A 27,205-nucleotide genomic window follows, 5' to 3' on the forward strand; every position below is an offset into this window, starting at 1 on the left:
TAATAGATACAGAAAGAAGACACTGGCTATGACTCAGAACATTTATTAAATGTACATACAAGAAGACGCGCATTCTTAAAAGAAATCAGTGCAAATATTTGGAAAGCCACTGGCATATTTTCATTCATGATCACTGGTGGATAAGGTAGGTCCCTCCTTGTAGAAAGTCATGCAACTGAGGTAGTAGACAAAATTGTTCTTACTGGTTCAGCACAATCACTGTGCCGACAAAAGGCAGCTAGAGGTGGACATCCATTATCAGAGAACTGCCTTTGTGAAGGAATAAAACCAATAGGCTCAGGCTTTGGCTTGGAAATTCTGTGCTTTCAGTTATGCTTGTTAACAGCAGCTGGCAAGGCAGAACAGAAGGTCATGTTCCTAATCTGATGGCTTCAGGTGCCGCTTTTCCCTCAACCAAGATAAGCATCTACATCCATAGGAACCTAGGTTGCCATTTCTTCATTTCGGAAGTATACAAATATAAAACCAAGTGAAATATTTTAAAAATGTCCCCGCCTCAAAAATGAGCACCAGGAACAGTACGCAAGGTCTGAGTCCACAAACATCTTTGCTGTTTCTTAGACCCCTCCACTGAGAATCTTAAAAGCATGTGGCTGATTGGCTTGTGTAGGAGGCCTGACCAGAAGCATGAACATGGCAAAACACGTGGCGTGGGATGGCCTTTTTCCTGCACTGCTGCCCGGTCCTGGTGATTCCTTGGCAGAGTGGCCGTGGAGACATCGAACAACTGGAGCTAATATATATGAGAGAAAGAGAGAGACTTACTATACATAGGGAGTGGGGTGGAATGCAGTTAGAAAAAAATCACATCTTTTGAGGATTAACTGAGGGCCAGTTTCAAGAAATAAGTCATGACAGAGAAGCTTAACTTTGTGCTTCTTCACTAAGTACATAATTATAAGCGACGGGATTCGCTCCCGTATGATATGGTGATGGCTACCAGTGTAGATGGCTCTGAATAGAGGATTAGACTAATTTACGGAGGATAGGACTATCAGTGGTTACTAGCCACAGTGGCTATGTTCTGCCTCCAAACATCATTCGCAGGTGGGGAGGGCGCTGTTGCATTCAAGCTTCTGCTTCCCATTAGGGCATCTGGTTGGTCACTGTGAGAACAGAGTGCTGGACTAGCTGGGCGCCCTTTGGCCAAAACCAGCATGGATCTTCTTGAGTCCTTAAAGCATCCATGAGTTTGCTCATTGCTACTGATTTTCCTTTGCAATGTGCAGTCATGGGGCATTGTGCTGCCTGGAATGTTCTCACTTCAAGTGCAGCCAGGTGTTTGGCCAACAGGCTTGGACAGGGCCCCATGTGCACAGAGTGAGCATCACGGAGCACGCCCCAAGATACACAACAAGTGTCTGTGGCAGATGTTCAGGGGTTCCTTCGGCAGATAAGTTGGTGTGGAAGCAATTCCTTGATGGCAGGATGCTTGGAAACCAATGGTCTTAACATTGTAGACCAGCCCTGAGTTTGCTGTGACTTTGCAAAAGAGAAGGGGCTACATTCAGCATACTCCCTCCCTTCCTACAAAAAAGAATTGCCATGCTGGACTTGACTCAAAAGTCCATCTAGTGCAGCCTATTGTCTCCAGCCCTGGCCAGTCAAATGCCTCTGGGTGGCTCCCATAAGAACACATCAGAAGAGCCTGGCTGCTGGATCAGGCCAAAGAGGCCCCATCCATTCCAGCATCTTGTTCTCACAGGGGCCAAAAAGATGCCTCTTCTGGAAAGCCCGCAAGCGGGACCTGAGCGCAATAGCCCAGCAACTGGTATTCAGCGTGCAGGACATGAATGCAATAGGCACTCATTGCTGCTTGTCCCCCAACATTTTAAATTCAGAGACTGCCTTTGAATATGGAGGATCCATGTAGATGTCATGCCCGAGAAACAGAAGGTATTGCTTGCATTGGTCCACAGAGAGTGCCAAGCTTTATATATTTCATACAGTTTTGTTTTTAAGATGTGTTACAGATGTTGATAGTGTTTTATCACCTATTTGCTGCCCTGAGCCCTGTGGGAGGAAGGCGAGATATAAAGTTAGTAACGGTAGTAGTAGAAGTCATACTTACACATCACTGACCATGGACTCATTTGGGGAACAGGCCCTTAAGTTGGGAAAGGAGTTGAAGGCTGAGCCCACGGGCTGCTGGGCGAATCTCTCCAACGGGGCCTATTGGAAAAGCAGAGGTTAGGGAAGGAGGATGCGTCCTGGCCAAGGAAGAGAGTTGACTGATGCCTGGACAGATCTCAGACACCAAAGCTCCACTTTGTCCGCAGTGCCTTCCCCAGCCTGTCCATAACCCCCTTGTGGGAAGTGCCAAGAGAAAGGGACGGCTGGCATTTGGCTGCCACTGACCGGAGGATCCCAATAACCTGAGTATCTGGAGTGTGTCTGGAGAGAGTGGGAAATGACAGAAGAGAAACCAAGAAGTTGCTTGAGACCAGGTCAGACTGCTCCAGTAGTGCCCCACCAGGGTCTCAGACCAAGATCCTTTTAGATGGAGACAGAAACTTTTCCCCCTCTGTCATAATACTAGATCCAGTGGGGCCATCCAAAGCAGCTGAATGTTGGAGGATTCAGGACAGACAGAAGAAATTTCTTCTTTCAACAGCACATAGTTACACTGTGGAACTCATCCCCACAAGAAGTAGCGACAGCTGCCAACTTAAATGACTTCAGAAGAGGATTAGACAAATCCATAACAGCTGCTAGCCGCAGTGCCTCCGTGTGGCCCATCTCCACTGTCGGAGGCTGGATGCCTCTGAACACCAGTTGCCGGGGAGCACAAGTGGGAGAGGTGCTCTCGCACTCAGATCCTTCTTGTGAGCTTCCCGTGGGAGTCTGGTTGGCCACTGAGCACACAGTGCTAGACTAGATGGGCCACGCGCCTGGTCAAGAAGAGCTCCACTTACGAGACACCTGGGAGTGAACATGGGCCCTTCTGTGTGCAAAGCCTGTGCTCTGCATGGGCTCTCACCTAAAGGGCACTCCTTAGCGTCTTCAAGAATTGGTACCAGCGAGGACAGCTGCAACAACTATGGGCAATAGAAAAAGCAACACCACTCCTCTCCAAACGCTTTCTTCTTTCCAGGGCCGGCCCTCCCATTAGGCAGAGGGAGGCTGTTGCCTCAGGTGGCAAAAGCGGAACGACAGGGAACAGGTGAGGTGCTGAAGGACACAGCTGTGTGTGCCAAGCAGTCTGCTCTGTGCCCCTAGGCTAGCCCGTTGCCCTCATTGCAGTGGGCAATGCTGTCTGATGGCCAGTGTTGAAGGCAAGAGTCACGCGGCAGTCCAGTTGCCTTCTGTATGTAGAAGAGAGTGGAGGTGCCATCTCACCCTTTGCGTGCTGCAACAAAATGCCCTGGCTTCTTGGCTTTTCTTGTCCCCACAAAAAAGTGGAGCAAAATACAGTTTGAAGTGAAGCTCTATACAAGGGCAATGGTCTGAATTCTTCCAACTGAACATGCATGGTTGTTATTATTACCCACTTTCACCCTATGGTCCCAGAGTGTGTCACAACCATTTAAGATACATTAAAAACAGTTTAAAAGCAAGTTACAGACACAAGAATAAGGTAGGCCCTAAAAATATAGATCTCAAGTGCCAAAGGCCAAAGCAAAGAGGTGTAATGGCGAAAGCTGTATAGTGAAGTTGCCAGATGCAGCTTGGTGGGGAGGGAGTTCCACAACTTAGGGGCCACTGCAGAGAATGCCCTGTCCCGGCTTCCCAAAAAATTTCTGAGGGAGGTGGAAAGGGCCCCTTCTGCTGATCTTGGCACCTGAGCGGGTCTGTAGGGAAGGAGATGGTTTCTGAGGTATTTGGAGCCTAAGTCATTTAGGGCAGCTGGTTTTGAAACACTGGCATTTTAATTTTCAAACGCTACACACCCAAGCCAGACTCCTCCCTCTCCGCCAGGACACCTAGCAGTCTCCCCAGTACCTCATGTCTGGTGGAGTGGGTCAAACTGAGGCGGCGAAGGCTCATGCTGTGGACGGAGTAACCTTTCTGAGGCTTCCAACCGGCCAAGAGCTGCATTGGACCGTCCTCCTCTGGAAGGGTGGCCTTACCCTTCACTGGGGATTCTCTTTCCAGGTGAGATGCATCTACAACACAAAATAGCAGTGACTGGTAAAGACTAGGAGTGGGCTGACATAACACCTACCATTTACAACAGAATTCTTAGTGCTAAGGAGCTCATGTCGTCAGCACAAGGATTTATGCCTGCACAATGGAAACATCCCCTCTTTGTAGAACAGATTGAGGGGGTGCATGGGGAAGAGGAGGGATGCATAAATCCTTGCACTGGTGGAGCAAGCAAGTTGGATACCGCCTATATTCTGAAGTTGGGGGAAAAACAGAGCTTCCTGGCAAAGGCCGGCCCCAACCACAACAATGGACTGCTTCAGAGATTATAGTCTCTAGTCTCCATAGATACAGGAAGAAAAGCATCAGACATTTTTGTGCTGCAAGTTAAAAGGCTCAGAAGCCTGAATGCAAATATTAGATCTTCATTTACGATGCTGCTATTCATGTTGACAATGTATGGGGCCTGGAGTTGAATCCCTGCTTAGCCATAAAAAAAAAACCCTCAGTGATTGTGGGCTATAGAAGTCTCACAGCCAAATTCACATCAGAGAGTTTGGACAACAAACAAAGGATACACTCTAAGGCGCCTTCAGCCTTCGCAACAAGCAAAAAAGATATTCTCTGCAAGCCGGTTTCTTTTCTAACCTGTCTCCTGCTCGATACAGTCTGAAGGTGAGCCGCTTCCTGGACCCCCTCTCATCCTTTGTTCGCCCCCATGCTCACCTAGGGTTTGCTCACCTGACATGTAGCTCACCTCTTCCAGCTTCTCCAGCTCCCCGTTCAGGAGGCCAACATTACCTTCTCTGCAGAGATGAAAAGCAGACAGGAAATTGCCTTATCATTCTGACCATTGGTCCATCTAGCTCACTGACTGGCAGGGGCTCTCCAGGGTTTCAGGGAGGGGTCTCATCCAGACCTACCTGGAAATGCCAGGGACTGAGACCGGGACCTTCTGCATGCAAAGCAGGTGTCCTACCACTGAGCCATGGCTGTGCCCCAGAGATGTTGGACCCTGCCCCAGCCCTCCATCACCACCGGAGAATCTACATGTTCCAGAGTTTCACCCCTGCCCATGCTCCGATTTGGCAATGGATCTGTGGGGTCCACTTGGCAGGTTGCATGCAGATTCATAGGAGCCTCTAAAAAAATGCTGCTCTCTCAAGAGATTGCTCTGGGAGACAGGCTGAAGGTTGCAATTTTTAAAGCTACGAGTTTCAGTTGATTTGCATATGAGCCATCTGTTTCGGCAAGCACACTTTGTGTTTAGATGGACATGAGTGTTGTAGCAGCCATCATCTTAGAAGCCACATCCCGCCTTTAAGAGAAGAAAGAATGCCTCTTACAATCCAATACTGCTTGCCAACACTGCTGCTTTATACCGTGTCAGATCCTTGGTCCATCTAGCTTCATACTGTCTGCTCTGACTGGCAGCAGCTCTGCAGGATTTCAGATAGGTCTTTCCCAATCCAACCTGGAGATGCCTGGGACTGAACTTGGAACCTTCTGCATGCAGAGCAGGTGACTCTACCATCGCGCTACAGCCCTTCCCCATCTAGCCCCTGACAGAGATGCTGTACTTTTGAGAACTGAACAGAAGGCGGATTCTGCCAGACCAATTGTGGCTCCTGACACCATGGTGTCTTTGTGTCTTGGGAAGTTTAAGAGGGTCATGAGCAAAAAGAAGCAACTGTCAGCATGTTGACATGAACCAGCCTTTTATTTTATTTTATTGGCTGAAGGCTTCTACAGACAAAGACCGGTTTCTGGATCAGGCCAGCAGCCCACCTAAGTCCAGCCTCCTGTTCTCACAGTGGCCAACCAGATGCCCTGGTGGGAAGTCTGTAAGCAGGACGTGAGCGTAAGAGCAACTCTCTCTCTCCACCTGTGATTCCCAGCAACTGGCATTCAGAGACATACTGTCTCCAACAGTGAAGGCAGATCAGCCATTGTGGCTTGTAGCCATGAATAGCTGCATCCTCCAGGAATTGATCTAAGACCCCTTTAAAGCCATCCAAGCTGGCCATCACTGGCTCTTGTGGGAATGATAGTGCAACTATATGCTGTGCAAAGCAGTACTTTATTTTGTTCTGTCCTGGATCTTCCAACATTCAGCTTCACTGGATAACCTCATTGGGTTGCAGTATTATCAAGAGAGGAAGAAAAATGTCTGATTTTTCCACATTTCCTCTTAAAATAGATTCAAACAGCTCCATGATAAAGGGGGTGGTGGTGTCCATCGGACAAGCTTAAAATAGCATCCCTTGTGAAAAGCAGCATTGGGAGGGGGGATGTGGATGAGTGGTTAACCTTGTTTTAAGGTGCTAGCAATCCAACTACCTTAAGGCAAGGAAGGGCCACAGCTCAGTGGCAGAGCGTCTGCTTGGCACAGAATCATAGCAGAGTTGGAAGTCCAACCCCCTGCTCAAGGCAGGAATCCAAATCAAAGCTTTCCCGACAGATGGCTGTCCAGCTGCCTCTTGAATGCCTCCAGTGTCGGAGAGCCCACTACCTCTCTAGGTGATTGGTTCCATTGTCGTATGGCTCTAACAGGACGTTTTTCCTGATGTTCAGTTGAAATCTGGCTTCCTCCAACTTGAGCCCATTATTCTGTGACCTGCACTCTGGGACGATCGAGAAGAGATCCCGGCCCCCCTCTGTGTGACAACCTTTCATGTCCTTGAAGAGTGCTATCGTATCTCCCCTCAGTCTTCTCTTCTCCAGGCTAAACATGCCCAGTTCTTTCAGTCTGTCCTCATAGGGCTTTGTTTCCATCCTTGATCATCCTTGTTGCCCTCCTCTGAACCCGTTCCAGTTTGTCTGCATCCTTCTTGAAGTGCGGAGACCAGAACTGGACGCAGCATGAGGAAAGTCCCAGGCTCAGTCTCCTCCATGGCATCCCCAGGTAGGGCTGGGAGGCAACTCGGTCTGAAACCATTGCTGCCAGTCAGTGTAGGCAACACTGAGCTAAATGGACCAATGGCCTGACTTGATACAAGGCACCTCCCTATGTCCTTAAGGGCACACGCGGAACACGCCCCTCACCGCTGGATGCACAATATGGTTTTGATATTTCATTAAGAATAATGAGGTTAATGGTTTCAAAGAAACAACTCAAAGAAAGCAACAAGAACATAGCATTTTTTTTTAACAAAGCCAAAGGCACCATCAGCATCGCTTCCCAGCCAAAAGCATCCTACCTGTCAGGAGTGGAGGTGATGCAGCAGCAGCTGGAACCTTTCAGCTCCGCTTCATGAGTGCCTGTTCCTGTCCTCTCCCTTAGAAGCGACGGCGGTAATAAGGCGGGCTTCAGCCTTCTCCCCCTCGGAGCACAGGAGCAGAGGCTCCCCAGGAGGCAATGGCCTAGAGGAAGAAGGGCAAAGGAGGTCACTTGCCACCTTTGAGGGGATTCATTCAGCTAAGTCCTACTCAGAGCAGACCCATTGGAATTAATCAACCTAAGATCCCGACTTATGGCAACCCTCTGAATAGGGATTTCATGGTAAGCAGTATTCAGAGGGGGTTTCCCATTGCCTCCCTCTGAGGCTAGTCCTCCCCAGCTGGCTAGGGCCTGCTCAGCTCGCCACAGCTGCACAAGCCAGCCCCTTCCTTGTCCACAACTGCCAGCTGGGGGGCAATTGGGACTCTGCAGCTTGCCCACGGCTGCACAGGTGGCAGGGCACGTAACCCCTGAGCCACTCACTGTGGGGTGATCTTCAGCTGGCCCTTGACACCCAGGAGACACGAGCGGGGATTGGAACTCACAGACTCTGGACTTCCAGCCAGGCTCTCCTCCCCACTGTGCTATACCAGCTGTCATAACCTAAGTTAGGCGTGTCTATCAACTTCAGTGGGTCTACTCCGAGTAGGACTGGCAGTGAATACCACCCTGCGTTCCCAGCTCATCTCCTCCAGGGGCTCAACACAGGTAAAAATAAAGTATTTCATTTGGCGTACAGCTAAAACCAGATGAAAATAGATGTACTAGAAATTAGCTGGCTGCTTCTGAAAATGCAGAATATATAAATCCGTCTGTAAACTAAACTACACAGATGGGTTTGATCTGCAACAAAATGTTGCAGCATGGAGCGCTCCCTGCTCAGGGTTCCAGCCACTGCAATCTAGCCATCCCCCCCTCCGCACTCCAATCCTTCAGCCAGTCAACTTCCCCTGTCCCACTCACTGGACTGTTTCAGGCCCCCACTAGTTCCCCCCATTTCCTGTTTACCCTTCTGCAAACTTTGGGGGGTCTCCCATGCTCATTCCCCCTGCTTGTGCATGGGTGACATTTTGACGATGTATGCAATTTCACTCACAGCCAGAATTTTAGAAGTGGAGGGAATTATCTGTGTTTTCTGCTTTCATTCATTCCCAGTGTCTTCATTCCCCCCCCCATTCATACATGTTTTTCATTCATCATCTTCATACATGCTTTGGCTATATATGGAACGGCACACAGAGCCTGAACATGAGAAATGGAAAGAATTGTTCTGCTTACAGGAAAGCATTTCTGCTTTCATCTTCTTCCCCCTGCCCCCATAACCTGCATCTCAGCAGAGGGACATATGTTTCAAAGGTATGTGCCGCAAGAGCTACCAGTTCTCCAGGCAATTAGGAAAGTGTCTCTCGCCAGGGGCAATCTACTGGCTTAACAGTCACAAGCAGTGGAGCAGAGAGCTTGATCTAGCTCATCAACTAGAAGGGACACAGTCCATGAATGGATCAAAGAAGCCTGAACTTTTTTCAAAGCAGCACCTGGGAAGAGGTAAGATCTCCAAAACAAAGTGCAAAGCTTAGAATCATAGAATGGTAGAGTTCGAAGGGGCCTATAAGGGCATCGAGTCCAGTGCAGGAATCCAAATCAAAGCAAATGCAATTCAATATAAACAAGTGTAAAATTATGCATATTGGAGCAAAAAATCTGAATTTCACATATACGCTCATGGGGTCTGAACTGGCGGTGACCGACCAGGAGAGAGACCTCAGGGTTGTAGTGGACAGCACGATGAAAATGTCGACCCAGTGTGCGGCAGCTGTGAAAAAGGCAAATTCCATGCTAGCGATAATTAGGAAAGGTATTGAAAATAAAACAGCCGATATCATAATGCCGTTGTATAAATCTCTGGTGCGGCCGCATTTGGAATACTGTGTCCAGTTCTGGTCGCCTCATCTCAGAAAGGGTATTATAGAGTTGGAGAAGGTTCAGAGGAGGGCAACCAGAATGATCAAGGGGATGGAGCGACTCCCTTACGAGGAAAGGTTGCAGCATTTGGGGCTTTTTAGTTTAGAGAAAAGGCGGGTCAGAGGAGACATGATAGAAGTGTATAAAATTATGCATGGCATTGAGAAAGTGGATAGAGAAAAGTTCTTCTCCCTCTCTCATAATACTAGAACTCGTGGACATTCAAAGAAGCTGAATGTTGGAAGATTCAGGACAGACAAAAGGAAGTACTTTACTCAGCGCATAGTTAAACTATGGAATTTTCTCCCACAAGATGCAGTAATGGCCACCAGCTTGGATGGCTTTAAAAGAAGATTAGACAAATTCATGGAGGACAGGGCTATCAATGGCTACTAGCCATGATGGCTGTGCTCTGCCATCCTAGTCAGAGGCAGCATGCTTCTGAAAACCAGTTGCCGGAAGCCTCAGGAAGGGAGAGTGTTCTTGCACTCGGGTCCTGCTTGCGGGCTTCCCCCAGGCACCTGGTTGGCCACTGTGAGAACAGGATGCTGGACTAGATGGGCCACTGGCCTGATCCAGCAGGCTCTTCTTATGTTCTTATGTTCATTTTTGACAGATGGCTGTCCAGCTGCCTCTTGAATGCCTCCAGTGTCGGAGAGCCCACTACCTCTCTAGGTCATTGGTTCCATTGTCGTATGGCTCTAACAGTTAGGAAGTTGTTCCTGATGTCCAGTCGAAATCTGGCTTCCTGCAACTTGAGCCCATTATTCCATGTCCTGCACTCTGGGACGATCGAGAAGAGATCCCGGCGCTCCTCTATGTGACAACCTTTCATGTCCTTGAAGAGTGCTATCATATCTCCCCTCAGTCTTCTCCAGCCTAAACATGCCCAGTTCTTTCAGTCTGTCCTCATAGGGCTTTGTTTCCATCCTTGATCATCCTTGTTGCCCTCCTCTGAACCCGTTCCAGTTTGTCTGCATCCTTTTTGAAGTGCGGAGACCAGAACTGGACGCAGTATTCAAAATGAGGCCTAACCAGTGCTGAATAGAGGGGAACTAGTACTTCATGCAATTTGGAAACTATACTTCTGTTAATGCAGCCTAATATAGCATTTGCCTTTTTTGCAGCCACATCACACTGTTGGCTCATATTCAGCTTGTGATCAACGGCAATTCCAAGATCCTTCTCATATGTCGTACTGCTGAGCCAAGTAACTTATAACTGTGCATCTGGTTTCTTTTTCCTAAGTGTAGAATTTTGCATTTATCCCTGTTGAATTTCATTCTGTTGTTTTCAGCCCAATGCCCCAGCCTATCAAGGTCCCTTTGAATTTAGGCCAGAGTGTGCTTGTGGCCACCACCAGATGAGGCCACGGCACATGGAAATAATGAGCTGTATTCAACATAGCACTAAGCAGATAGTTCCATTGGTGCAAGGCTTTCTCCTTACAGAACAGAATGATCTCCCCCTCCTCCCCCTGTGTGTCCCCTAAATCTGTCTTGGGGTTTCTCCCAACCTTCCAGAGATGTGGGGACTATGCAGGGCCCACATGGGGGGGGGGAGGAAAGGGGGAAATAATCCCTTGCACGAGCGCAACTTTTTAGCTGAATACTGCTCAGTGGTACACAGAGGTGGAAGAAAGCCCGCAGCATACTCGCCTGCAATTGTCAAGATCAGGAGGCAGGTGAGAGACTTAAATCCCAAGGAAACAGCATGGTTTAGCTCAATGAGAGCATTGGCCACAACAAGGACTAGAAGCATGGCACGTGGGAGGCCAGGTATCTGCAGGAAAGTCATGATCAGGGCTGCCAGGAGGAAATAGCTGCCATGGAGCACACAGGTGTAGATGGAGCTCAGGCTGAACCCTGCAAGATAGAGGTGCATATGGCAGAAGCAGAACATCCCAGTATTTTGTTTTTTTGCTAACCTGTTGCATTACAGTGTTCTAATGCTGCCTTGAAAAGCTTTGACCTGCCTGTGCACATCAAGGACTGTCAGGGAACTGATAAAACAGGAATCAAAAGGAGTATCCTTTCCATTTTCCTGGCCTTAGACCTAGGAAAGCCTTCCTCACCATGGTAGGGGCCGTCCACCTGCCAAGCCAAGCCAAGCCAAAGGCCAGACAACTATCAGTGTGAACTACAATTCCTTAATGCAAAGCAAGCATAGAAAGTGTGCTAAGTTAAAAAAAAAGTTTCACGCAATCTAGATGTGCATGCTGCACAAATATGGGAACTGATATTTTAGCATGTCATTGAAAATGGCCTGCCTTCAAGTCGATCCCGACTTACGCCGACCCTATGAATAAGGTTTTCATGGTAAGCAGTATGCAGAGGGAGTTTACCATTGCCTCCCTCTGAGGCTAGTCGTCTCCAGCTGGCTAGGGCCTGCTCAGCTCGCCACAGCTGCACAAGCCAGCCCGTTCCTGTCTGCAACTGCCAGCTGGGGGCAACTGGGCTCCTTGGGACTATGCCGCTTGCCCACGGCTGCACAGGTAGCAGGGCACATAACCCCTGAGCCACTCCCTGTGGGATGATCTTTAGCTGGCCCTTGATACCCAGAAGACACGAGCGGGGATTTGAACTTACAGACTCTGGACTCCCAGCCAGGCTCTCCTCCCCACTGTGCTATACCATCTCTTGCATGTCATTAGCTCCCTTTTATTTAACTGCCCCACTCCAAGTTTCTAGCCCTTATGGGTTGGGAAAAGTCCTCTATAACATTGACAACACAGGCTGTAACCTATACAACAAGAAGAGGGGGAAGGTGAGCAAACCAGCTACATTATCCCCTCCTGCAGTCCTCACCACTGCCATCTAAGGGATGGTTTTAGTTTTCCACAGACACACACAGACACACACAGACACACACAGACACACACACAGACACACGAGAGGAAAGCCATTTGATTGCTGTTAATGCTCCAGCCAATGATAAAACAATTCAGTATGGAACAATTCAGTATGGAGTGAAAGGCAAGGCATCAGGCAAAAAGGTTAAACCAACAACAAAAACAGTTTTTACTAAAGGTTTTTAAAAGCACCAGGTAAAAAACCATTATTGCAATTATTTATTTAATTACATTTCTAGACCGCCCTATAGCAGAAAGCTCTCAGGGCGGTGTACAACAATTATGTATTTCTAGGTAGAGAAACAGAATTAAAAACAATCACCACAGATTTTAAAACAGTTATTGAAGTTAACACACTAGAGTAATTAGGATATGAACACATGGAAAAATATATCCCATCTAAACCTCCTTTAAGTTATCCCTCTGCTTTAGACCGGGAAACAATTTATTTCAGCTCATCCTAGTCCTTTGGAAGTGCAGCTTCCAACTCCTCCCTCTCCCAACTCATTATCATTATTAATGTTTATATCCCACCTTTCTTCCAAGGAGCTCAAGGTGGCTTACATGCCTTCTCTCCCTCTCCATTTTATCCACACAACAACCCTGTGAGGTAGCTTAGGTTGAGATATAGTGACTGGTCCAAGGTCACCCAGTGGGCTTCATGGCGGAGTAAGGATTTGAACTCTGGTCTCCCAGCTCCTAATCCAGCACTCTAGCCACCATGCCAAACTTCTCATGTACATGGAGTTTTGCTAAGTTCCTGGTTTACATCATAACTAGGTTTCCTTCTTGCACCACCCCTCCCAATTTCAATTTTCTGGGCTGATGTTTTGAATCCTCTTGCAAGAACAGCCCCTAAACTGAAAGCAACCATTTTGTAACGGGGGGACGAAAAGTGGCTGAACGATTTTATTGCTTCATTATGAGTGCAGGCAGGTTCTGATGACGTTTTGAGAGCCACCAGGTGGAGGCTGTTTCAGATGTGGAGCTGCCTTGCTGTCCTGTTCCTCCCCTCACCCCATCCTGTGACTAACCATTTTTCTATCCCAGTGGAGGCTGGTGGCTCTGATGTCAGTGGGGCAGTGAACCTGCTCCATGTTTTAGACTGAACTGTTTGGATTAAAACCCAGAGGAGATTCACTACCCCACAGAATAGGAGCCACCACTCTCTCCAGCCCCTGCTTGCCTTAGTCATCCATGCTCTCCCTTTCTGGCATTTCTCCTGGTGAATTTCTTTTTAAAAAAAAATTAATTAAAATGATTTGAACATCTGAACCTTGCAGGCAGAATAAAAAGGTGCAGAAGCTGGGAAGTTGCATGATTTACCCTTCTGACAAAGAATTAGGTTGTTCCAGCACCCATTTTTTAGGGGAAGGGTTGGCCCAGAATACTGACCACTGTTGTCCACGCACTGGAAACCTCCAGGCTGGATTACAGTAATGTCCTCTATGTGGGGCTCCCCTTGAGGTTGGTCCGGAAGCTGCAGCTGGTGCAAAATGCAGCGGCGAGACTGCTCACTGGAGCAGGGTATCACCAACATGTCACCCTACTGCTGAAAGAATTGTACTGGCTGCCCATTTGCTATCGGGCCAAGTTCAAAGTTCTAGTCTTGGTGTACAAAGTCCTATACAGCTCAGGACCAAGATACCTGAAAGACCATCTTACCCCTTATATACCCAGTCGATCAATGCGCTCTGCAGGTGAGGGCCTCTTGCAGATACCATCTTATCAGGAGGTTCGTTCTGCACAACATAGGAAATGGACCTTTAGTGTGGAGGCACCCACCCTGTGGAATTCCCTCCCCTTAAATATTAGGCAGGCGCCATCTCTGCTATCTGTTCGGCACCTTTTGAAGACCTTCCTCTTTCAACAAGCCTTTTAAGGAGAGACCTTATCCCAGTCTGCGTCTGTGTTAGAATTGCTTGTTAATATGCTTTTTTAAATAATGTTTTTAACCCCCTTTTTAAAAGATGTTTTTAAAGCTTTTTTAAAAAATGTTTTTGACATTGTTTTGTTTTGGTGTGTTTTGAGGTCTGTTTTTATGATGTTTTAAAGTGTTTTTAGCACTTCTGTTTGCCGCCCTGGGCTCCTGCTGGGAGGAAGGGCAGGATATAAATCAAATAATAAATAAATAAATACCAGCAACTCCAGCACAAAAGCAGATCAAAGTTCACAACAGTAGTGTTAATACAGATCTATTCTTTATTTCTTTTCTTCCATACAAGCATCTGAATAGTCATTTTTCATGCAATTCAATCTGGCTTTCCTACATGGAAAAAGAGTTTGCAGCCAACCCAAGAGTCCAGGCTGTGCCTACTCTTTGTGTCAAATATTTAGGTAGTTTGTGCAAAATATATCTTGCTCTTACTATATTTTCCTCTGGAATATGTGTCTTAAAAGCTGAGACTTAGTTTCTAGGTAGCTTAGAAATGCTAATTAAATCTTATAGAAATGTCATAAATAAATATATGTTATTTATCCTGCCGTACATCCTAGAATCTCTGGGCAGATCACAATAAAACTATCCAGGCAGCTTTATTATGTCACAAAATGTCCTTGTTCTGTAATTAAGGAGCAAACAAACTGAACTAGTTATGCAAACAGCGGGGGGGGGGGAGGCAACAGGCCAGGCCACTGAGGTTCAGCAATATTTCATGAATTAATCCTCATCATGTTTTGAACAAGGCTTTGCAGTTTCCCCGCGGAAGCCATTTAAAATATGTTAGGAATCCCTATTGCACCCTAATGGGCCTTGCTGGTTCCATTTCCTCGGAAATGTAGGAGCCCTTTCAATCAAACAGGTAGCAAAGATAAACTGCAAAAATGAATTGGATCACGGCATAGCAGAGGTTTTCTGGAAAGGTATCTGCCTTTTCTAAGAGCCTGTGGATTAGCCATCAAAGCCCTTGTGTGAGTGGGATAACAGAGTTTTCCCATCCCCCCAAAAAAATCTGTTCTGGGGTTCTCCTAAGCAGATTTGGGGATCATAGGGGGAAGAGAGGAAAGGGAAGTTCCATTGCACAAGCAGAGTTGTTCCACTTGCACAATGACTTTGCTCGATTCAATCCTATATCCCTGCCTGTGAAATGTAGTATTACCTGCCCAGGTGATGAATCTTTGAATGTGCTGGAGTCGCCCTTCCACACTGCTCTGCATGTGGTCCATTGCATACAGCACCAGTCCAAGACTCTCATTCATCCTGTGCAACTTCGCCATCAGCTCGTCATAATACAAGGCAGTCTGGTTCTGATGGGCCACAAATAAGCCCAAGTTGGTCTCTGGGATGAAGCGTTTGGGGGTGGGGAGAGAGAAAATAACCAGTTCATAACACAAGTGGAGAGGCAGTCTGGCTCAGTGGTTAGAGGCATAGGCAAGTAGGTTTTGATGCTGCTTGGCCACCAACCTATTTTTGAGTAGACTTCTTGAGCTCGCTTCTGGACTTGGGACAGGTCCATAAGGATGGCCTTGTGGCCCTCTTGCAGATCCATATCCTGGTGATCTAGGTGACTGCTAACATTTTCTGCAGGAAGAGGAACACAGGCAGATTTTGAAATTTCTGTTTTGATTCTCACAAGCCACATTTTACATGGAGGTATGACAGGTGGCCACTATCTGCAGTTTCCAGACACAGTTGTTCCAGTAATCTTTCCCAGCTGGACAAATGGGTCTTTGCCATCGGGGTCTACATGGTAATTGCTTTTAAAGTTGTTGGCTGTTATTTTCTGTGTTGCTTTTAACTGGTTTTTATTGCATTTTGTGCATCGCATTGAGGCATGTGTGCAGGAGGTGATTAATTTGTTATATATATATTTAAAGCTCTGCAGGGCTCCATGGCAGATACCACCGTGTGAGCCACGTCTGCCCCATTTGTTTCAGCACTGGAGAAATTGACACTGCATATAGGAGCTTCCTGCACGCAAAAACAGGGGCAGCCGCTGGTTCCTTTGAGCTCAGTAGGCAAACGTTTGCTCTCACAGTCCTTCAATGCCCTTTAAACTCTTGTACCATTCATACAAAAAAAGAGGGGATACAAACGGGAGCGCCTCTTTAAAAGTGAAAATTTGAAGGCGAGGCAGACTGGAATGGAAGAAAGAGCATCTGCATGCACACAAGCGAAACAGCTGGAAGGAAAAGGGGGGGGGGCAACAAGGAAAGTAGACCCCTCCCTCTCCTCAGCTTTTTGTATGAAGATGGTGTGGTCCAGACCTTCTCAGAGGACCTCCATCTGCCACAGAGAGAAAGATGATCTTCCCTCTAGGAAACTTAAATTGAGAAAACTGCTGCAAGGTAAATGGCACATTCATGTGTGGTTATCTTTAAGAATTTAAGAAGCAAGAGGCCTCTGGATCAGACCAAAGTCTTATAGCAGGGGTGAGGAACCCTTTTAAGCCTGAGGGCCACATCCCCTTCTGGGGGCCACAGCCATTGACAGATGGTGCCAGAGACAAAAAGCCTTACATGGCTTGGGACCACAATACCTGATGAAACGCCTCTCCTGACATGAACCCACCCGTACACTACGATCAACATCAAAGGCCCTCCTCCAGGTGCCTCCTCCGTGGGAAGCTGGGAGGATGGCAACAAGGGAGAGGACCTTCTCAGTGGTGGCCCCCAAATTATGGAATGATCTCCTTGACGAGGTGTGCCTGGTGCCAACACTGTTTTCTTTTTGGTGCCAGGTCAAGACTTTCCGCTTCTCCCAGGCATTTTAGCATGTGTTTTTAATGTTTTTAATTGTAAACCGCCCAGAGAGGTTCGGCAGTATACAAATGTAATAAATAATAATAATAATGAAATGGGCTGAGCAACAAGTGCAAATTTTACCTTTTGTACGGGTAAGGTAGCTTCCTCACACTCTCGCATCCCTCCCTGTCCTTCATTCATTCATCCAAGCAAGCAAGTGGCTTTAAACAGAGTTCAAGGCCACATCCTAGCCAGACAAACAAGCTCAAGGAGGATGCAAAGCAGAGGTGGTGAGAGGTGCAGCTCAGAAAGGTGTGTGGTCTGGGGTGACTCCCAAGAGTCAGGCACTAGAGCCCTGGATGGATGCGTTTGGCCCCCAGACCAGAGATCTGCCCCCCAATCCCTGGCTTTCAGTTTCCTGCCAATCAGATGCCTCTTGAGAAGCTCAGGAGTGCGTGAGGTCAGTCCTCCACCCTGACCGAAAAGGCAAGCAGGACTCCGTACGTACAAAAACTAATTTCATCCTCTCAAGCAGAGATGGGGAACCTGCGGACGCAGCTGGGCTATGAATGCCATCATCAGTGGCCCTCGGCCAGGCTGGCTGGGGCTGACGTAGGATGGAGCCCATCCTCTGGAGGGTGCCATGCTCCTCATTACTGGTCTCAAGGCTCCATTGGGCAGGATCCCCCATTTTTCAAGTAGGCCCCATGAGGCTGGGTGCAAACCTGCTTCTCCATGATCCAGAAGGAAGAGACCCTCTCAGGCTGGAGGCTGAGCTCAGAAGCCAAAAGAGCTCTTTTCTGTAGGGTTAAAACACAATTCTAGACGGCTAGTATAGCCCAGTGGGGGAGGAGAGCCTGGCTGGGAGTCCAGCGTCTGTGAGTTCAAATCCCCGCTCATGGCAAGCTGAGCAGGCCCTAGCCAGCTGGGGAGGACTAGCCTCAGAGGGAGGCAATGGAAAAACCCCTCTGAACACCGCTTACCATGAAAACCCTATTCACAGGGTTGCCATAAGTCGGGATCAACTTGGAGGCAGTCCCACTTTCCCAAAACACAATTCCAGACGCAGGCTTTGGCAATCTAAAACCCAGGACCAAGACTTGAGGCAGAGCAACGGGAGTCAGCCTTGCAGGGCTCGAGGCTGTGCCGAGTTTGGGGGTCCATTAAAGAGCCCCACGAACCTTTTCCCTCTCCGCTGCCTTAGCAGCTGTTCCTCTGCTCTGTGCTCACCCATCCTCCTTGTGATGCCCTCGATTAACTGCGCCACCTGCTGATGCCCGCTGGCAATCAGGGCCTTCTCCTTCGCCAGCTGGTCCAGGTTGCCATGAATGGCCTCTTCCATTTGCTCCTGGCTGCCCTGCAACTTCTCCTGCTGGGCCAGCAACTCCTGCTGGCTGTTCACCACTTTCTGCAGGGACTCGGAGGTCAGTTCCTTCAGCTCCTCCTGGCCGTTCTGTTGGGGGGGGGGTAGTCGTAGAATAAAAATATCAGACGCCAAGGGCAGCTACAGCTGAACATTCAAGAGGGAAATAGGAAGCCACCTTATACCAAGTCGAAGCATCGCTCGGTCTTGCTCATGGACAATGCAGCCACTCTCCAGGATTTCAGGCAGGGAGACACTCTCAGCCTTACCTGGAGATGCCGGGGATCGAACCTGGGCCCTTCTGCACGGAAAGCAGATGCCCTGCCACTGAGCTACGGCCCTTCCCCAAGGAGATACTGACTGGAACATGAGAGAAGGGACCAGTACATGCAACATAAACACTGTGGCAGAGAGAATTGAGGACATCAGAGAGCGAGAAAGAGGGAAGAGAAGCAACACAAATCAGAGCTTGGAAAAGTTACTTTTTTGAACTACAACTCCCACAGCCCAATCCAGTGGCCATGGTGGCTGGGGCTGATGGGAGTTGTAGTTCAAAAAAGTAACTTTTCCAAGCTCTGCACAAAATGAAGAGGATTTGTAAAATGAGCAGAGTATCGTTCACAGATCTTGCAGAAAGAAAATCAGGCCGGGGAAGAGAAAAAAGAGGAGAAATATGAGACAGGGGAAATGGAGGTTAACGGGCGTGGGGAAAACAGAAAAGTGCAAGGGTCCAGTGGCCCCTTACAGAGCCCCAAGGGTGCAAACACAAAGCTCAAGGAAGCAGCTTCTATTTAAAAAAAACAGTCTCCGCTGCTTCCTGCAAAGCTCAGGCCATGTTCCTAGCATTATGGCCCACCAACCATCCCTGTTTCTGCCAAAACATTTCCAAATTGCACTGTGCAATGCACCATCTGGACCTAGGACTCCACAAATTAAGCACAGTGGGTCAAATCCCGTTTCATGCAAGCAAAGTAGAGCCCTGCTCACGCAAATGGACTTCCCCTTTCTCTCTTCACCCTGCAGACCCCTGTGCTCCCCCTAAATCTGCTCTGGAGGGTCCCCCCCAGAGCTTGGAAAAGTTATTTTTAAAACTACAACTCCCATCAGGCCCAGCCAGCATGGCCACTGGATTGGGCTGATGGGAGTTGTAGTTCAAAAAAAGTAACTTTTCCAAGCACTGGGTCCCCCACCCTCCTAGGAAGATGTTGGGGAAGCCCTATTGCACTCTGCTTCCTCTCACACGGGCACAGGCCACTCTCTGTACAGTTTGACATAGTTCAGGTTCCTGAAGGAACGTCTTCTCCCACCCTTAATCAACCTCTGCACCAAGATTATCTTCTCAGCTGATGCGGGTGGCAATTCAGCTTTGGCGCTGGAAGCCTTCCCAGTGCTAGAGTCCTCTCTGACCCAGCATGTATTTCACTGCCTTTTATTTGTTTTATTTATTATTTCATTGATATCTCACCCTTCTTCCCAGCAGGAGCCCAAGGTGGCAAACAAAAGCACTAAAAGCTTACTGTAGATTACTGTAACGCGCTCTACGTGGGGCTGCCTTTGAAGACTGTTTGGAAACTTGAACTGGTACAAAGAGCTGCAGCCGGAGTGTTAAATGGGGCTGGTTACAGGGACCATACAACTCCCTTGTTACGACAGCTCCACTGGCTGCCAGTCTGTTTCCGGTCACAATTCAAAGTGCTGTTTTTGACCTATAAAGCCCTATACAGTCTAGGTCCAGGCTATTTGTCACACCGTATCTCCCTATATGAGCTTGCCCGGGCTCTGAGATCTTCAGGAGAGGCCCTTCTCTCAGTCCCAACACCTTCGCAAGCGCGATTGGTGGGGATGCGAGATAGGGCCTTCTCGGTGGCTGCTCCTAGGTTCTGGAACTCCCTTCCTAGGGAGGCACGAATGGCCCCCTCCTTGCCATCCTTCCGTCGGCAAGTAAAGACTTTTTTATTCCGACAGGCTTTTGAGATAGAAGGTGTTTAGGACTGGGCTCTACAAGGTTTGTTTATTGTTTTATGCTGTTATTTGTATTATTTTAAATTGTTTTTTAGTATTTTAAGTGCCTGTTTCATGGTTTTAAGGTTGCGTATAGTTTAATTGTATCTTAATTGTATATTTTTGTATGTTTTTAACTACATGTAGTTTTATTTGTAAGCCGCCCTGAGTTCCAGTTTGGAAAAAGGGCGGGGTAAAAATAAAGTTTCATTCATTCATTAAAACATTATAAAAACAGACTTTAAAATACATTAAAACAAAATATCTTTCAAAACATTTTTTTTAAAAAGCTTTCAAAACATTTTTTTTAAAGGTTAAAAACATTTTTTTAAAAACCAAGAAGGTTTAAAAACATATTAAAAAGCAATTCCAACACAGACACAGACTGGGATAAGGTCTCAGTTTAAAAGCCTTGTTGAAGGAGGAGGTGCCTTTTGATGCCTAGGCAACAAGCAAGGACCTCTGCATTTTCCCAGGCCTTCTCATCTTTTAAACTCCTCCTTTTTAAGATTGAATATATATTTTATGCTGCCTTCCTTGTTGCTTTTATCTCTTCATCGTGTGTGTTTTAAACAATGCCACCCTGTGGTGACAGTGAGATAAACAGATATTAATGCATAAATACTTTAGCACCACTGATAACACAGCCAAGAACTCAAGTCCATATTCCACACTGCATCACAAAACCTACAGTTCCTCATCCATCCATCCAACCCATCCCCCACTGAACAAATCCAAGATATTGGAAGCTCAATATAATGATATAATGCAGTACAAACCTTAAGCATTTCCATCGTTTCCAGTTGGTTGATCGCTGTGGAGACCAAGGCGTTGACTGTCTGTTCAGCCTGGCGCTTGAATTGCATCTGGCGGGTGGCATAACAGACTGCCCGGGCGCGGTTGCTCACTATGTGATAGGCATTCCAGGTGTCTGGATCCATCTCAGCTGTGCATTCTGCTAGAGTCTATGGGACGGATGAAAAGGGAGAGACAGACCAGAGTCGAATAAATCAGTGTAGATATCATACATTTTTGTTTAGGTTAATTAAAATTTTATTTTATTTATTCATTTATGTAATTTATCTATTGCTTCATATTTCAGAGAAAATCTCTAAATGGTTTACAACACCCTAAAAATAGCACAAATAAAAGCCAAATACAAAAAAAGCAAAAAATCCACATTTTAAAGCAGCACAGATAATAATAATGATAACATCAACAACATCTTACATAATAGTAGTTGTATTTATTATGTTTGTCACTTTTTACACCCAAGCATCTCAAACCGCCTTACAGGATAAAAAATAGAAACAAGAAACATTAAAACCAAATATAAAAACAACAGTGAAACAAGACCTAAAGTGCTCATCCAAAAATAAGTATTTGAAAAGAACAAATTCTACCCACCCCGCTCAAAGAAGGAGTGCAAAAATACAGGCCACAGACATTACTAATTAGCCATCAAATTAAGACCCAAAGGCCTGGGCAAACAGAAATATTTTTTCCTGGTGTCTAAAAGCAGACATTGATAGTGCCAAGCATGTGTCTCTAGAAGCAGCATGCCACAAGCAAGGACCCATCACTGAAAAGGCCTGTTCTCATGTCACCACCCTCAGAGAGGGCACACTGAATGCAGTGTCCAGGATGGTTCATGTTTAAGATATTGTCCTAATCATCATCCTCAAGATGAATTAACATTGTATGGGGGCTCCACTCACATTCCACAAGTAACACCATCTAATAATGCCTCAATACACAAGATAAATAAAAAGTCCGAATAGTTTATGTGTTACAGGAAGGTGCGAGCTCAGCTTACTTACGTGTAAGCATTCCCTGCATTTCTTTTTAGGAAGCCATCCTTGCGATCTGCTCTAGTACATTAAACAAGTAAATGCAGTTGACATAGCGCTGTGAACAGATCTATGGCAGCTATCCCTGCCTCCAGCAGTTGTTTCTATAATCAGTTGTCACTCCGTATCACTCCATAACATTCTAGGTACATTCCCAAACCTGAGTACATACCATGTCCGCAGTGCACAGGTAAGTCCTACGCCCTTCAATGCTGGCCTGACAGTTGAACAGGGACACACCCAACTTGGCCAGCTCCTCTTCTGCCAGGTCTGTGCAAGATGACCGCAGCTGCGCAATAACCTAGCAATGAAGAGGAGAGAGGAAAGGGAAATAGCCCTAAATAGCACTTTAGTGCTAAAGGGAATTTAAAGTTGCTATTTGTAACTCAAGGCCACTAGTGGCTTTTATCCTCATTGTTCTGAGAAATGTACAGCTAGATGCAATGGAAAGATCATATTTTATTCTGGGTTTATACATGCTTCATATGACGATGGTATAATGTTATAGAAAAATAGTATGTTTCTGGAACCCTGCCTCTGCCCCCTATGTGGTAATGGAGTGTTTAATCATTTCCAAACCTGGGTGAGCCCTTTGGCAAAAGAAAATGTAAAGATTAAGGGGAGGAGGGTGCTGTTCCCCTTTACCTTCCCAAGCTCCAAATATGTGTCTTGTATGGCTTCCTGCTATGAAGCAATTTAAAGATGTATTAAATAAATAAATAAGTTGCTGAAAGGATTCTGTGTCAGGCTGGCCACAGCTCTAAACAGAAGCACTCCTGTTGGAAACCATGGCTACACTGCAACATTTTGTTGTGAGTCCCCTATTTGTATATTTGTTTGCAACATTTTTAAGGACTGAGTACGAACATCTCTAACCTTTTTTCAAGGGTGCTTCTAATCACCACAGAGAGAATGACTACTATATCCATTCCAGAATGCAGAACTCTGGAACAGCCTTCAATGGTTGCAAACAACATGGTCCTCACTATAAGGGACATACCTCCTCCCCAATTTTATAAACCACGACAAACCTTATGGTGGCAGGAGTCCAGGGGCGACAGATCCAACTGCCGGGCCTCAACCAAGAAGCTCTCATCTGCCGTGGTCATCTCAAAAGGAACATCATGCGAGAGATGCCTTGGGTCTGGAGCAAGTGTTGGGGACTCAGGTTGGCTTTCTGGGGTTCTGCTTTGAGTGAGCCAGCCAAAAAAACCAGAGGAGGGAGCAACAATCAGAACCAAGGGAAGTAAGAGGATGAGGACCCAATGGTCAAGGGGCAGCATCTTCAGAGGGTAGCCTGCAAAAGAGGTACAGTATGGAACATGGAGAAAAAGGTCATTATGGTATATATTTATTTATCTAGATTTATACAAAGCGCTTGAATATAAAAACCTCTAAGCAGTTTATTTGACAGATTATGATCAAGGCTGCTGCTTATCACCAACTGTGTTCTGCTACTGAAGCTTTACTGAGTCTGTTTATGGGTCATTGTAATGATTTTAATGTAATGTATTTATTTTTGTTTTTATGCTATGGCTTTGGTTCTTAATTGTTGTAAATGGCTTAGAAACTTTTGTAGTGAGCAACTAATAAGTCGAATTATCAATATTATCATGGCAGACTTCCCATATTCATTCTAAAATAAATATGATAGTAGGTTTTATTTTTATTACATTGGGCGGTATTCAATGTTAGTCTTAAGAGTAGACCCATTGAAATTAATAGACATGACTAACCTAGGTTCATTAATTTCAATGGGTCTGTTCTGAGTAGGCCTCAATTGAATACAACTCATTATTTTTATTATTGCAGGCCTCTCACATCCATTCTAAAGAGATCACACATGCTACCCTATATGAACATCATCGATCTCTTCCCTTGCACATGAGAAAAGTCAGTTTATCTCATTTTCCAGATATTATACAAATGCACTTCCTGGAAATATATGGTATCTAAAGACAGTCAATTTTGGAAACTGATATCAATAAATATATATTTAGCTCAATCTACTTGACACATTCTCAGTCTCTCACACACCCGCATATTCATCAAAAGTTGAAGCCAACCCTGCTTGCTTAAAACATAATTCAAATATTCAAATTTCAAGTTTTTTCAAAATCTTTGTATATTCAAACATAAATTTAAGAATCTGAGTAAGATATTTTGATCAACTCTGTTAAAATACAGATATTTCATCCAATACACCTGTCTTAGCAACTGTGGAAACTCATGCAATGACTTCTGGATATATTCTTTTAAACCTCACAGAACAATGGCCTCGTCCAAACGTTGCAGTAAACCATAGTTAAAATAAAGTATGGGTTACTATGAAACAGTAGTGTGCTGGTGCATCTTGTTGAAATTGCAGGTGCTTCACTCCTCCCTCACTTCTGCCACATTGCCAGGAAAGAAACCAAACAAACCGTGAGCCCAAGTTTGAACAACACAAACCAAACCATGGGTTGTTTCCTGGCAGCTGTAGGAGCAGAGGAGGACCGAAGCACCTGCAATTTCAGCAGCAGGCATGAGCATGCTGCTCGTTCAGATTAAACCACAGTTTAACTATGATTTAATGTGATTCACAAACCAGGTCAATGTATGATTGGAGAAAAAAAGCCTTTGAGGTCATTAAAACTTTCCATTTGAGGATGCAGAAAACCATCATGTGCTTAAAAAGGCTTCACATCAATTTAGTATTTACTTGAACCTGACATGATTTGCCTCTGTTCACTTACGTGGGGCTAATCCCAACTGAACTCAACAGGGCTTACTTCTGGGTAAACATGCCCAGGATGATGCTATCAACGTTACTAGCAATAAAATAAAGAGCCTACTGGATCAGGCCAACGGCCCATCTAGTCCAGCCTCCTGTTCTCACAGTGGCCAACCAGATGCCACTGGGAAGCCCACAAGCAGGACCTGAGAGCAAGCAGCACTTTTCCAGTTTCCAACAACTGGTATTCGGAAGCATACTGCCTCCGACTGTGGAAGAAGAACATAGCCTTTGTGGCTAATAGCCATTGATAGCCTTATCCTCCATGGGACAAAGAAGGAGGAAGAGACACTGTCTCTCCAGCTGGGTCCTTTGTGCACACTTAGAAGAAAGTGGTGAGGGGAGAATTCACATTCCATATTGCTAAAAAGCCTTTGGGAGAAAGAAGGGGACCCCCCCCCGAGAATTAACAGATCACAGAGAGGATGCACCTAGTCCTCAACTCTAGAGGAGCCAGGGCCTCTTGAGGGGTGAGCCTCCACTTCCCCGCCCCTTGATAACATTACAGCCCTGTTGAAGGCTATTGTTTTCATGAGATTATTCTGTCTGTCTTCACAAAAGACAAGATAGCCCATTGTTTGGGATAAATCCCTGAGCCCTAGCCCTTAAAAGAACATAGGAGTAGCCTTGTTGGATCAGACTCTGTGGCTCATCTAGTCCAGCATCTGGTTTGAAGGAGCAGCCACTTAAAGATCCCCAGAAGGGCCATAGCTCAGTGATAAGAGCATCTATCTTGCAAGCGAAGCTCCCTGGTTCAGTCCCCGGCATGTCTGGGTATAGCGTGAGAGAGCCCCTCTGAAACTCTAGAATCGGTGTAGATGGCAATGCTGAGCCATATGGCAGCTTCATGTGTTCCCTAAGCAAGGCGTGAAAGCAACAGCCCCTCCCCCAGTTGCCCTCCCCAGCAGCTGGCATTCCAAGATAGACTACCTCAGAACATGGAGGTTCCCAACAGCATAAAAGGTACACCAGGCACTTTGACTGCCTTTTTTAGGCAGGTAGCTGAGACGCTTTCAGATAACATTACTAAGGGTAAGAATAAGAAAGAGTGTCACCTTTGCTCCAGAAACGGAGACCACACCACACACTCTTCCTGTTACGGGCAGCCAAAGATGTTACTGGTTGCAGCAAGCGATCCTGGAAAGTTGCAAGTCAAACTCCTTTAAACAGAAATAGGTGGAGGCAGTCTGTAGCTCTGTGGCAGAGGACCTGCCTTGCACACAGGTTCAGTTCCTGGCATCACCAGGTAGGGCTTGCTAAAGACTTTGGCCTGAAACCCTGGCCAGTCAGATGGGCCAGTGGCCTCACTCAGTATAATGCAATTTCTTATACTCCTACACAAGGTTAGGTACCTTCTCATAAAGTCCTTTAGAAAATGAGATACTGGAGACAGCATGTTCATAACAGGCATCTGTGTCCAGGAGTCGTCACCCAGGATCACATGGGGACTTACACCTCTTTTGTTTTTGGAAGCAGGGTTCCTCTATCTCCAGCATCCTACAAGCCAATCCACATGAAAGGAAAGTGTGTTAGCCACTGAGAAGAGTTCTTGTCTGCTGATTGGAGCCAATCAGAGTGGAAGGTGGTGAGTCAGCCACTGAGAAGACTCTTCTCAGTAGTTAACACTCTCCTCTTTCATGCTTATTGGTTTCTAGGGATGTTAGTTACTGCAGGAGAAGATATTAACAAGGCTCTCATTCTCAACCCAGTAATAAAAAAAGGAGGAAAGGGGCATGGCTGTGCTTAACATGAAGGGACCCTGCACTCCTGAATTTGCCACTACACTACTGTCCATTGCAGAAAACACAACGATTAAGGATGGAAACCACCCTCAAAAATGACCCTGAAAGCCACATGTCACTACAAGGAACAGCACTAGGGTATTTTAAGTGTTGTAACCACCTCTGGGATCCCACAGTGAAAGATAGGCAATTATTATTTATTATAATTATTATTACTACTACTACTTTTTTCATTATTGGAGAAATAGTGTTAGCTATAAAACCAAAGGGATTCATTGTACACCAAACAGCTTTAAAACAATGAAGTGAAAATATTTCCTCTACCAGGATCTCCCCCGCATGTAAGTTGAGAAACTAGGAAATGTTGAGAATTCCCAGAAAACCCTTTCCCTTCCCCCCACCTCTCTAAAATCAAGCATTTCCCTACCTGCCTCTCCTGCGCCTCTCGACTCCCATAAACAGGCATTTCAAAAGTTCCCGGGGAAAAATCCTTATAAGAAAACTTCTGCAGGTGACGTCGAAGCCGGCTCAGCCAACCCGCAGCCGTGGGTTTACCCCAAACGCCGGCCAATCAGGGAAGCAGAGGCAAAACATGAATGGCTGCGCTCCGAAAGACAGAAACCGCGCAGCCAATGGGCAGCCCGGACTTGGCC

General features: G+C 46.4%; 1 protein-coding gene across 3 annotated transcripts; it reads right to left on the reverse strand.

Moving 5' to 3' along the window:
- Positions 1-29: 29 nt before the first annotated feature.
- Positions 30-27,063, reverse strand: LOC133375470 (protein brambleberry-like). Of its 3 annotated transcripts, none has more exons than XM_061607093.1 (14): positions 26,980-27,063; positions 25,866-25,947; positions 23,069-23,334; positions 22,210-22,338; positions 20,967-21,152; positions 18,054-18,276; positions 15,544-15,660; positions 15,239-15,418; positions 10,948-11,154; positions 7,308-7,470; positions 4,849-4,913; positions 3,964-4,127; positions 2,093-2,193; positions 30-754 (listed from the first exon to the last, which is right to left on the reverse strand). In XM_061607093.1, exons 1-14 carry the CDS (start codon positions 27,016-27,018, stop codon positions 601-603), a joined length of 2,076 nt encoding a protein of 691 aa, XP_061463077.1. In that variant the 5' UTR covers positions 27,019-27,063; the 3' UTR covers positions 30-600. The 3 variants fall into 3 exon arrangements, with proteins under 3 accessions (XP_061463077.1, XP_061463078.1, XP_061463079.1); XM_061607094.1 differs by having other exon boundaries at positions 25,866-25,970; positions 26,980-27,059; XM_061607095.1 differs by lacking the exon at positions 10,948-11,154.
- Positions 27,064-27,205: the final 142 nt, after the last annotated feature.

This window comes from Rhineura floridana, chromosome 1 (assembly GCF_030035675.1).
Source record: "Rhineura floridana isolate rRhiFlo1 chromosome 1, rRhiFlo1.hap2, whole genome shotgun sequence".
Lineage (NCBI taxonomy): Eukaryota > Metazoa > Chordata > Lepidosauria > Squamata > Rhineuridae > Rhineura > Rhineura floridana.